The sequence below is a fragment of the Cervus canadensis genome, chromosome 16, assembly GCF_019320065.1.
Source record: "Cervus canadensis isolate Bull #8, Minnesota chromosome 16, ASM1932006v1, whole genome shotgun sequence".
Classification (NCBI taxonomy): domain Eukaryota; kingdom Metazoa; phylum Chordata; class Mammalia; order Artiodactyla; family Cervidae; genus Cervus; species Cervus canadensis.
Window position 1 is genome coordinate 3681095 of NC_057401.1, and position 13943 is coordinate 3695037.

General features: G+C 37.7%; 1 protein-coding gene across 1 annotated transcript in view; it reads right to left on the reverse strand.

Moving 5' to 3' along the window:
- UBTD2 (ubiquitin domain containing 2) overlaps nucleotides 1-13943 on the reverse strand; it is a 58960-nt gene that overhangs the window by 9218 nt on the left and 35799 nt on the right. Inside the window, exon 2 of the mRNA XM_043488976.1 lies at nucleotides 6201-6437. Within this exon, the coding sequence (XP_043344911.1) occupies nucleotides 6201-6437 (237 nt within the window). The remainder of the gene's footprint in view (nucleotides 1-6200; nucleotides 6438-13943) is intronic.

Sequence of the window (13943 nt, forward strand, 5' to 3'; positions counted from 1 at the left end):
CCTCTGCAAACACCACAATGTCAAAAGGGCCATCAAGATTACCCTTCATCCAGATATTATGAGCAGTCTTTCAAAACTAACAAATTACAGGCTCCCTCATGCAAACTCTTTACTGGGAATTAAATTAAGCTTATGTCTGGTAATCAGGCTTTAGGAGAAGCAGGTTCAGGTATCTTATCCCACCAAATTAGCTATTAAGACCGGGATTCAGAAGCACCAAGACTATCATCTCTTCTAGCAAGCATAGGTGAAAAGTGACTTAGTCTGGATGCATTACCAAAGTCGTATGAAGGTTAGACCATGACTAAGAGCTTGTGTAACATTTGGCCACATTTCTAAGAAGACGCTCATCTTTCAAGTCCAGCTCCCTAAAAGGACAGAGGAATAGATCAGCAGCACTTGTAACTGGTTTATTTAGCTGACCCGGCTTTACAGAGGTACAAGTTGGGGCAGTGTATGTCTTGGGGCCACATCAGAAATCCTTCTTTCCCTCCACTCTCACCACCCAGAATGGAAGAAAGGAGGTCTTCTTCAGAGACAAGCCTACTGAGTCAGGGACAAACTCCCACCTCAGCTATTTTAGGGACTTTGTTGCTTTACTTGAAGAAAAAGGGTGACAGCAGCTGAGGAGCAGATAAAGCTACATTGTATATCTCCAAATCATTTCTGTCTTTTTGAAGATAAAGAGAGGAAAAAGACACAACATTTAATTTATGATAAATCAGCCATCAGATCCTTTATTAAGACCCTGTTTTCATTTCCAAATACAAGTCTGGTAAAAATTCCCTGTCTCTGCTGTATGTACAGGAGGTTCATGCTTCTGTTCTTAAAATTTTATCTTCATGAATTAAGTTTATTAAAGGACAAATTCTTATAGGGACCTTTAAAGGACTCAGAATTCACGACTTGCTTCTTAATGAGCCTCTAACACACTAATGCATTTCCTGCCTTAAAGAACCCACTTGTTTCTCTTTACTATTAATAGAACTATATCATTTTAAAGTACTCTGTATAGTGTGGGAGGGACTTAAAATGGTAGATATGGAATTAACACTGGAGATTACTTGTGCAGTAACTTCACAGAAAACACAGATGAAATGACTTGATCTTGTAATTTAACTGCTTTAGTTAGTTAGATCTAGGACTGGAGTTTAAAACCCAATTTCATGACTTCTACCTCGGAAAAATGACATAACTTCCTTGTGCTTCAGTTTTCTCATCTGTTTAAAATAGGGACTGTTGTAGGTGATTATCACAGGGTGAAAATTAAATAATATCAATTCAAAACATGAATTGGTAGTATTTTATTATTTCTGATTCTCAGTCCACGATTTTTTATCATGTTGGTTCCCTAAACACAGAAATTCTCCATGAATGATACTTATAAGTGCTTTGGTTTTTAAAAACTTAAACTGCATTATATGTAATTTAATTTATTTACATTTTATATATTTTGCAGTAAGACAGACCAGGAAAAAGAAAAGAAAATGGGCAACTCCTTTCCCACCTGTATTTTGAAGGTGATTAAAAAAGGTATGTGTTTTAAAGAATACCATTTTCTATTTCTCATATCCTGAAGCATGAGAAAGGACAAAAGAAACTGGCCTTCAAAAGTTCATCTGAAGAACTGGTAATGTTTAGCAATGAGTAGTAAGAATAAAGTTGGGGTTAAGTCTTTAAGCATGAGAAAAGTGTTTGGGGAGGTGAACAGCTCCTCCTCCTACACAAGGATGGTTAAAAAGGGAGCTTTTACATGTGAACTGCAGGGAGTTGGAAAACATACTAATTGTAGATGCTAAAGAAAAAAAAAAAACTTTTCTAGAAGGCAGGGAACGTTCCATGGAAGGCAAGCAGGCAATTTTTAAAATCCTTGTAAATCTTCTAAATAGTAATTTAAGAAAGAGAATTAAATCCTCCTCTTTACAAGATAAACATATATTGTTTGAACAACCTTTCACTGAAAATATTAGAATAACCATTATGAACTAGACTGTGAAAAATGAAAATGAAAACCACCACCCTTTTTTTTCACCCTGTTTATGCTAATTTGGGCAAGCCACTTAATCTATAATCTGTTTGGGGGAATTTTAGGTAGTGATAAAACAGTACTCAACTAGAAAAAGAAAATAAGCTCTAAGAAATTTAAGACCATGAGTAAAAAATGCTGTGTAAATAATGAAAAATAAAGCTCCTTTAGAATGGGAAGGCTGTGGAAGAGAAGAACCAGACATTAGAATCACCCAGGGAGCTTTTTCCACAACAGTACACTATTACACATGTTCATACCATCCTCTACCTGAGTCATAATTTCCACAGTGAAAACACACCTTCATATATAAAATCCCCAGGTAGTTTTAGGACACCAACTTCCCTCATCACAATCGCTACTGCCTTTTGAGAAAAACAAACTAAAGATTTCTCACTGATAACAACAGAGGAAGATAATTTAAAAGCACAGACTTACTTTATGCTTGCACAAGGCAGGAATATAATGAATATGACCTGCTGACTAGAATTAAGATAAAACACATGTAGTTATCAAGGGAACCACTGTAAGAAAAGGAAACAAAGAAGAAAATATAGGGAAAAGGTTTTTTGTTTTTCCTTGTAACACAAGAAAACAGGCCATGGAAAGACACATAATTTTTATGCACACAACACTGACACTAAATACAGCAAACCAAGACGAGCACAGTCCTTGCTTATTTACAAAGACATTTACAAAGACATTTTCGTATGGCTTTCAGACTTTAAAGAGCTTTCTATAATATTTATACTGGGAAGCTAACATGAGTAAGCCTGAGATAACAAAAAGACTATGGGAAGACAAGAGAGGATGAGATGAAACAAAACAGGAGATAATTTAGAAAGGAGCATATATCCTAAGATCTCCCCAGGCTGTCAGTCTATGATCAGTTCAGTAAGCGTGTGAACACCACTGACCGCTGTAGACAAAGGGGACAGGCACGAGTCAGGTGTGAGATGATGCTCAGCTAACAATGTCCTCACAGTAATTAATAAATTAACAAATCTATTACTGCTGTTGCACTGAATCAACGTTAACCTCAAAATCCATCAGGCATATGCCCAAGAGAAGGATACCTTAAAAACCAAAGAAAGATGTCACCAGTAAATATTACATCCAAAAAATGACTGAAATCCATAATTTAAGATTTTGGTGCAAGGAATTTACTTGTTAATGTCAGAGTTCAAGAAACACAGCCATCAGCACTACCGTTTACTAAGTGTGCTCTGGACCAGGGTAAGCGACTCACATGTGCTATTACCACATTTAATCAATACCTGCCTTACACGGCAGGTACTCAATCCGTATGTTACAGATGAGAGAACTGAAGCTTACAGAAGTGATTTGCCCAAAGGCACATAGCTATAATACAGTAAAGACAAGAAATAAGGCTAGGTCTCATACCAAAGCCTGAGCTAAACAAGAGCTAACACCAATGCAATATTTTAAACTCAAAATATGAAGTATTGAATACTTTAGGATTTTAGGGTTTAACACAACAAAACGTGTCAAAGATAAAATTTCAATTACATAACTACATCTAAAAGATGGAAGGGACTTCACCAATACCACTGAGGAGGTCTAGGTAAAAACATGTAACTAAGTAACTAAGCTATAAACTGATGGTGAGTTAGAGTACATGGCAAAATATAATTTAAAAGTCCATTCAAGAAACATTATTGGTAAGTTTCAGATATGAACAAGGGAAATCAATCAAGGGTACCAATGATAATAATACATAGGAAGTTATTATAGAACTTTCAAACAGAAAGCTTGAGAAAGTCTATTTAAGTCTTTCATGCTAAAGCAGAAAATATTCCTTAACATAGAGGGGAAGAGTAGAAGCTCATCTAATATTCTCAAATTTCCAAGAATACTTCTCCTTAATCTGTCAGTTGCTGGAGCTGCCAGGATCACCACTCTTCAGTCACGCAGATAAAAGCAGAAGTGAGAGACTTGAGTTTTTAGAGATTGAGCCCATATGTGTAGGCCCCACCTTAAATAAAACAGAGCTGTGATGCCTCCATGAACTTGTAAACTAGGCCATAATTTATTGAACGAAGTCAGATTTTCCCATAGGTAACTATGAAAGTAAGGAAGTTAAAGTGCTAAGGTTCTGGGTCTTGAGCTTCTAAATGAAGACAACCACAGATAAACAACACCCCCAACTCCACTTGCAGGCCTTAGAAATACAAATATATTCTGCTTTAAATAGAATATAAGGGCTTCCCTGATAGCTCAGTTGGTAAAGAATCCACCTGCAATGCAGGAGACCACGGTTTGATTCCTGGGTTGGGAGGATCCGCTAGAGAAGGGATAGGCTTCCTGGTGGCTCAGCTGGTAGAGAATCCACCTGCAGTGAGGGGGAGCTGGGTTCGACCCTGGGTTGGGAAGAGCCCCTGCAGCAGGGAAAGGCTGCCCACTCCAGTGTCCGGTCTGGAGAATTCCACGCACTGTGCTGTCCACGGGGCCACAAAGAGTCAGACACGCCCGAGCGGCTTTCACCCCCTCACTCACAAGCGTTAAAAAGAGAAGGATGATAAAACTACTTATAAAGGAAAGCCTTTCCCTTTATATTATATAAAGATAGTATCTGAAGACAAATTATAGAACTAAAAAAAGTAATGTAGCAAAATGATGTCTACTGCAGTCACGTAAGAGGTAAAGAATTCAGAGATTATCCATGAAAATACCAACTAAAGAGTCATACTGAAACAGCATTCCATTATAAATTTTTCAAAAGTAGAAGGGATCATTTTTATACCTGTGTAGAAAAAGTGATCTATATATAGTGGGTGCCAATGTTACTAACCCAAGACCATGCTAATAAGCTTTCATTAATAAAACAAGAAGATAGCTATGGAATATATATTTTTTAAAAGTTTCTTAGACATGCAGTTAATTCAAAAAATTAATGGAGATTTGGAAAACTGGGAAGGCTACTAAGCTGAACATCCTTTACTTGACAAAGAATCAAAGGACACAACTAAAGGGACTTAGCAGCAGCAGCAAAGGACATAAAGCAGGGAGTTAAACAGCGGAAAGCAGTGCTCCTTTCAAAACGTAGACAAATAAGGGAAGATACTGATCCATCGTTGTGTTTCTCTTCAGATCGTATGAATCTTTAAATTTACTAAAGATTCCTGGGGAGGTGAGCAGGGGGAGAAAAAATAGGATACTGAAAAAGAAACAACCAATAAAAGTATAACAACAACAACAAAAAGAAATAGAAAGCTACACAAAGGATTATATAGGAGCAAAAGAGACAACTTAGAAAAATATTAACTTGAAAAAGTGAAGAGAAAAATTTATAAATACAGTAAACAACAGAACAAAATTCTAATATAAAATTAACATCTAAATCTTAGTATAGCATGAAATTTGTTTCTAATCCAGGAGACTAAACATGAAGATATGCCTGTGTCCAGGATATATGTGTTCCTGGAAACATTCAAAGCTTACAGTGGTTCTCAGAGTCACATTCCTAAACAAAGGAGACAGGTTTCTAATAATGCTCAGGGATTCAATCATAGAACTGTCCTTAAAAATATGTAAGACTCACTTCCAAGTTTAGGTTTGTTCATTATGCTGAAAACAGGCCTTGACGAAGAAGGATAATGACTAAAGGTGAGTTCACTGACTCTCTATGGCTTCTGAGATCTAATCTGAGACTACTCTAGTGCAAGCAGGAAATCAGTGAAGTAGAAGCTCTAGAAGACTGGGGCAGGGGCAAACCTTGATGGAGAACTAGATTATATGGAAGTTAGAAAATACACGTTTAGGGACTTCCCTGTATTTTCCAGTGGCTAAGACTCCATGCTCCCAATGCAGGGGGCCCGGGTTCTATCCCTGGTCAGGGAACTAGATCCCACATGCCACAACTAAAAGATTCTGCATGCCACAGCTAAGTGCTGCTAAATAAATAAATAATAAATATATATAAAAAAGAAAATACAGGTTTATTGAGTGTTCTCTTTCTTGAGACCAAAACACACACACAGTAAACCTATCTCCAGCTAAAAGAAGCAAAGAGGAATGCTCCTCTTCACTATACTGAAGGAAAAAACAGCTAGAATAATGCATAGTAGGAAAATGAACACTTCCTATTTGGTTTCTTGCCATTAGAAAGGAGTTGATGATGTTCCACTTTGTTCTGGAAGATAACCAAACCTACCATGTGGTAACGTTATGTTTGCACCATCAATGATTGCTTGTGCCAGTTCATGATCATTGCTTTCAAAAGCATGTGCTGCAGCCTTCAAGGCATCCCAAATCTCTTTACGGCCTTCAAAAGCTGGTGCGGTATCCCAAAATTCATCTCTCTTGCTGCGCAGCTGTCCATCTGTCATGGGATAATCGCTTTTCCATTTAGGTTTCTCCTTTTTCAAAGGCTGGTTACGACCTAAAGCAACTGAAGAAAAATAAAAGGCTGACATCAAAACCAACATTTATAAAAGATGTATTAATAGTTATCTGGTCATTCTTCTTTGATTCTTTCATCAAAATTATAGCTAGAAGCTGGCCTACTGGCTAATTCTTACATTCTGAAATTCCTCTAACCTATTTTATTTTAGATCTACAAGAGCAAACGGAGACATTAGGTGGTTCTACTCAAATCTTCCAGGGCAAGTTAGCACCTCTTTTTCATTCAGTCTGTCTCCTGCAAAGGAGGATTTTTAAAATTACCTAGAGAAACAGTAGTTAAGTGTTCCATCAGTCAGTAGTGGCAGGATTTGAAAAGAGTCAAAGGAGGGACTTGCCTGGTGGTTCAGTGGCTAAGACTCCATGCTCCCAATGCACGGGACCTGGGTTCGATCCCTGGTCAGGGAACTAGATCCTGCATGCTCCAACTAAGTTCACATGTTGCAACTAAAGATACTGCATGTGGCAACTTAAAAGACCCCGTGTGCAGCGACTAAGACGTGGTGTACCAAAAAACATTTAAAAGTTAAAATAGAAAAATAAACAGTTGAAGGATGCCATGAAAGAGGGTGAGATTCTAGGAGAAGCCAAATGACTGCAGTGGCCTGAATCTCAGGGCCACATGAGGCCCAAGAGCAGGAACTGAGAGATCTCGCAGACGGAGAGACTGCTCTATGGTGTCCAGGGAAGAGCAGCCGGACCATGAGGCCCACAAGGACACCTGACCCCAGAAAAGCTTCCTCTAGCAACCTGTTCTGGACTTGAGTCTAGGAACTGTGAACACCTTCCTCTGTAACTCAAATACTGAAGCTGATTTAGAAAGGGATGAGGGAGAGAGGTGGGTAGTGCTTTACTTTCTGGAGGGACGAGAACTGAACCAGCGACCCTTGATACTGCGTCAAGGGAGAAACTTCCAACTACAAGGAGAACTACAACACTCCAGTTTCAAGAGGAGAAGAAAAAAGAGGGTGAGAGTCCACTCCTTTTTTTGCTCTCAGGGGCAGCATGGCTCCTTAGAGAAAAGCAGCAGTGCTACCGTAATGCTAGAGTGAGTCTGAAGCAGCTTCTTTACACCCAGACACTTACCTGGCATATGATCACTGGTCGCAAACTGACATACAGAGACACTTATCTTACACAGTGCCATAGGTGAGTTCTTAAACAGACGGAAGAGCAGGTAAAAAGAAAGCTGAGGCTCCATGGAGTATTGGGTAAGAGTGGGTTTGAAATAAATGACAGAGTGGGTGGGAAGCAGAGGGTGTATGTCAAAATTCGATGTTCTATATTTAATTACAGGAAGACTAATAATTAAAAGAAATTACTCTCAAAATGATTCTAAAGAATCCCAGAAATTAACCACTCCCTCACTGGCCCAGGGCCAAATGATATTTGGGTTATTCATAAAAGAAATAAAATGACTCTAGCCCCTAGGCAATCTCTACGTCCTATACCAGTCTATATTCCCAGATGACAGAACCATTTCTTGCTGCAAAATGTCTCTGGTTTGACACTTGGATTAAATCATGATCTCTCTTCACCCAATCTAGCCATTTTATCCCAAAGCAGCATCTCTGTATCAGGTCTCGTCCTCCCCACTTCGGAGTAGCACACCATGCCAGTGCCAGCTGTTTTTCTTTAAAACACTCAGTGTTTTCGTTTTTAATTTTTTAATTGAAGCTTAATTGCTTTACAGAATGTTGTGGTTTCCTGTCATACATCAACAAGAATCAGCCATAGGTACTCCCATGCCCCCTCCCTCCCCACCCCACCCTGTCACAGAGGCCCTGCTTGACTTCCCTGAGTCAGGCAGCAAATCCCCACCGGCTATCTGTTGCACATGCGGTATTGTAAATTTCTATGTTAACTCTCCATTCATCTCCCCTTCTCCCTCCTCTTCTACCCCCATGTCTATAGGTCTGTTCTCGATGTCTGTTTTTCCTTTGCCGCCCTGAGAGTAAATTCATCAGTGCTATCTCTTTAGGTTCCATATATATGAAAACACTCAGTATTTTGACCCATTGTATTATTTGGCCCTCTAATTTGTCTTAGTGAGATGCAAACCAGTTGAGTTCTAAAAGAGTGTATACAGAAGAAGGAAAACTGTCTATTAAGTGGCAGAGCTGAATACAGAACCCATTTCCTTACTTAATGAATGAGTATTTACTGAGTGTCCACTAAGGATAACACTATATATGTTATATCAGGTGTTCATATCAGGTTCAAATGTGAGAAACATAATCTATACTATTGACTTTTCCCTGTATCTTCTCAATAATAAATATAGATTAAGCACTATTCCCCAAAAGGTGTTCAGAATATGTCAGATAATTACATTCAACCCCCGAATGATTCCACCAACAAGGTAAAATTGAAGATAAATTTTATTTTCTGCTACATTAACCTTTAGATGAGTCAGAAACAGTTTAGAGACAACACTATTAGTTTACTGAGCAGAGAGTGGAAGACAGGGCATCATAGACATCTAACTCAATGCTCAAATAAATACTTATTCGAGTAAAATTTCATGTCTACATGAGTAGTTCCAGAGAACTCTCTAATATCATATATATTAAATGTACCAGAGGGAAAGTTGGTATAATTCTTATCACTGTGAGAGAATAGCAAGGCAAAGGTAAAACAAAAAACCTCCACAATCTCAGTACTTAAACGAAGGAAATGAAAAGGCCCTCAAAGAGAAGAACTCAACAGAAAAACTATCTTGTAATAAAGGAGGAAAAGAGTTTGCAAAAAAAAGTAAAATGCCTTCCTTACAAATATAGGGCTTTATTTTACCTCCCCCTATCTATAGAAGACATATGAATAAAGTCAAATAAAAAGGACAGATGATACATTATGCTGCTTAGGGATAATCACTGTTGTAAATGCATTTTCAAATCTATGCTGTCAACAGTTTAAAAGTAATTACTTTAGGCAAAAGTAAATCAGAGAAAATAAATGCTTGTGACATATAAGTAAAGTTTACTTTTATTTCCATCTAGGTCTCTGCTTTTCCTATATCTCAAACATAAGTAATAAAGGATATCTGCCTATCTGCCTGTCCACTTATAACACAGACACAGCAACTAAGTAACTATGTTTACACCAAGTCAACCATTTTCAATTATTAAGAAATAAGACATAAAATATATATATTCAATTAGATTATATTTTGTACTCTGAACCTTTCATATTTACCTTGTTTCCCACAACTTCAAATTCCTGATGCCAAGAGAGATGCTCAGTATCAATTACAGTATCTAGAACTAAGTAATACGCTCCAACAATACATTTAGAGACAGGAAACAACTTATTCCCCAAATCTTGGTTTCTAAACCTTTAAATTGTAGGCAACCAATGATACTAAGTTTATGTAATCCCATGGTTTAACATACAAGATACCAAAGATTAATAAAGAAATCTAATTTTTTAAAAATCTAGGTTATTTTAGGAAACATCCTTTTTTCCCTATCATTGCACATTTACTTTCAAAACTCACTTTCTCAGCAGCCTCTTGACCACGTTCATCTACTACTCCTTATCTTTCCTTGCAACCTTTCAACATTTCTTCCCACAATGTGACAAATAAATAGATCTAACATGTAAAAAACCCAAGAAAGATTTGCTTCTCAGAGATAAATAGCAATATAATCTTAAATATTTCTACCCCACAACTGAATGCATTTTGCAACTCATTTGCACACTTTATTGGCAAAAAACAATGACATCCAGAGTGAAATATGTTTATAATTGTCTGCCTGCTTTTGGTTCCTCTCTGAAAACTGATTTAATATTGGGACTCTTCAAATAAAGGAAGGAGAGGCCATAAAGCACAGATACTGTAGGTATCAAGATACGACTCAAGAAATAATAGCTTTAAGAGACTATAAACTTAAAGAATCAGTTTTCCTAGCACAACAGCCTGAAGGAAAAAAACTGAATATTTAAAAAGATCACCATCAAAGGGAAAAATGTTGCTTAAAAGAATTCTGAAAACTTTAAAGCAGCATGGAATACAATTAGGATAATGTACCTATTTTAGATTGATTAGAGTCTTAACATCATGAAAATGAAAAGGAAATTTTCCCCTCACTTCAAAAATTAAGAATAGATCCTACAGACCCTTCTGTAACAGACTGTGCTAGCCTAAGAGGACAGTTGTAAAATATTTTATTTTCATTTAAATTTAGAATACTCTATATATACACACACACACACATATATTCCCTAAAGCAACTAACTGCTAAAATAAAAATAGGGATATGGGGCTTAAAATGCCTAAAATAAGAGCATCAACATGCCAATAGTCAACATCATACCCATATCTGCTCTACTGTCTTGAGGATTTAGAGGTGGAAGAGATCTCAGATGGTGTAAGTCAAGGTTACTATTAATATTTGACAGAAAACCTAACAAGGATAAATAACACTGCTGAGAGTCAAAAAGAGCTAAGACTAGAATCCAGATGACTAGATTCAAAGGCCAGAGCTCTCTTTTCATTACAGCACCCCATGTCTTACCAGAGCTGACGAGTATGCTTGCTTTTACAGAAGTACCAAATCAATTATGAAGGTTCACTCAAAATAAAGCATGTGTCAAGTTGTTTTTCTAGTACCGTGCATCCATCTTTTCCAAGCTTCACTATGACCAATGAAATGGCTCTGGTAGGACAAAGGAAAAGCTAACCAAGAAACTCCAGCTCTCCAAAGGAGAATCCCACAGGGGAAGAGGCAGCACGGTTTGCTGGTCTGTCAGTTTCAATTTACAAAGGACTCAGCATCTATACAAGATCAGGCACCAAAGATCACATGTATGCATACTTAAGTAAGTCAGATACACCACTTTCTATGTTGCAATTTTACAATAAATACAAATGAGAACTTTGAGTATGTTTCTATCCTAAAGTTTATAAAAATTAAGCATCTGGAGCATAATTTTAAAAGCATATATGATAATTTCTAATGTTTGAGCTACCTTTATTGAGGGGGGAAAAATCAACATAATTTTTGATTTATCAATCAAAAAATAGAAAAGTCTATCAATCATATAGACTTCTCTGCACTGTTTCTCAGAGTGTAAGTCTACTTACAATAATAGCCTGAGCATACAAATAGGCAACAGGAAAGTCTAGTGTAGTGAAAGCTGCTCAGTCGTGTCCGACTCTTTGCGACCCCATGGACTATATATGGTCCATGGAGTTCTCCAGGCCAGAATCCTGGAGTGGGCAGCCTTTCCCTTCTCCAGGGGATCTTCCCAACCCAGGGATGGAACCCAGGTCGTTCGCATTGCAGGCAGATTCTTTACCAGAGAGCCACCGGGGAGCCCACAGGAAAGCCTAACCGCAACATAATGTTTCAAGGACTTTTTATTTTTTCTTTTTTTTTAAAACAAGACAAATTTATTACTTACAGTTCTATGGATCAAAACCATGAATGGGTCTTACAAGCTAAAATTAATATGGTGCCAGAGCTGTGTTCTTCCTGAAAGTCTTGAGTAGAGATCATTCACTCATCTCTCCCAGTTTTTTCAAGCCACCACATTCAATGGCTCGTGGTCTCTTTCTCCATCAACATAACATCTTCCAGTCTCTCTTTGTCTCCAACTCTTCTCACAACCTCTCTAAAAAGGCCCTTGTGGTTGCATTAGACCCAAGGACTTTTTAAATGAATCATTAAAGATGTTGTAAAAGCATACAATTAAATCTCTCCCTCTCACACACACAGCCCTTTAAAAAAGGGCAACATTACACAAAGTTGGGGAAAGGATATGCTCACCTAACACCAGCACACTGCACCTTCTACATACTACTGAAACTTTCAGATGGTTCATTCTACTTGGGGAGGGGGGTGGCCTCATCCAGCATTACACTCTTCGGAAGGCAGGGGCCTTCTCTCCCCTCACTTCATGGACAGCTTGGGGGAGGGGAGCACACACGATGCCCACTACCATCTAACACTGCATTGACGTGCTGGCCAGCACAATCGGGCAAAGTAAACCAGTCAGAAGCGTCAGGGCCAGAATGGAAGAGAACCATCTCTAACTGCAGATGATATGATGGTATGACTGGAAAATACGAGCAAGTTGGTGCTAAAATGAAATAGAAATTAACATGGTAGCAGGACATAAAATGCAGGCCTTCTTATATACATAAAATGTCCAGCTAGGAGATGCAATGGATGAAAAGGTCTTGTTTATAACAGAAACATAAAAGATATAATACTTGGAATGCAACACCTCAGGAAAACTTTTAAAACTACTGAAAGATAAAAGTAGACTCGAAACAATGAAAACAATCTCTTGTACTTGGACATCAACATTATAAAGATATCAATTCTTCTAAAGTTAATATCCACATTTAATACAATTCCAGTGAAAATATTTTTTAAAAAACTTTTTCTGATGCTAGATGAATTGATTCTAAAATACATATGGAAAAACAAACAAGGAGGAACAGTTAAAAGAATCCTGAAAAATAAACATAAGTGAGCTAGTCCTGTAAATATAAAGCACACTATAAAAGCATTACAATTAGAAGCATGTAAAGCACATGACTATTTAGATCAACGGAACAGAATAAAGTTCAAAAAAACCATGTATGCAATGGATATTTACTACATGATAAATATTTTATCTTAAACCATTGGAGAAAAATGGGAATTTTAAGAAATAGTGTCAGAGCTGGACAACTATTTACAAAAAGATAAAATTGGGTCAATAATTTAAATTGCACACCAAAATAAACTCCACAGGAATCTACATGTAAAAGGTCTACATGTAAAAATTAATACAAGTAGTAGAAGAAAATACAGATAAGTTTCTCTATAACCTAGGAATAGTGAATGCTTTCCAAAAGAAATGAAAAAAGACCGATAAATTTAATCTTATATAAATTTTTGCATGGGGGCAGGAAGAGTCAATACACAAATGACAAGCCTAGAGAAAATATCTGCAACTTTCTGTCACAAAAGGCTGATTTTCCTCATAGTTAAAACTCTTAAAAATGAAGGAAAAAAGGGGAAACTCTGTGACAGAAAAATGGGCAACAGATGTGACCTTATATTTGAAAGGAAAATAGGAAATGACATATGAAAACATTTCTAACCTCAGTTATGCTGTGTGCTTAGCCGCTCAGTCGAGTCCAACTCTTTGCGATCCCATGGACTAGAGCCCGCCAGGCTCCTCTGTCCATGGGATTCTCCAGGCAAGAATACTGGAGTGGGTTGCCATACCCTCCTCCAGGGGATCTCCCCAACCCAGGGCTTGAACCCAGGGCTCCTGAACTGTGGGCAGACTTTACCACCAGGGAAGCCCAAGAATACTGGAGTGGGTAGCCTATCCCTTCTCCAGGGGATCTTCCTGACCCAGGAATCGAACCAGGATCTCTTGCATTGCAGACAGATTCTTTACTAGCTGAGCTACCAGGGAAGCCCCCCAAGCGTCAGATATAAGAGAAAGCAAAGTGAAAACTATGCTAGAATTATTTCTCTGGCTCTTAGGA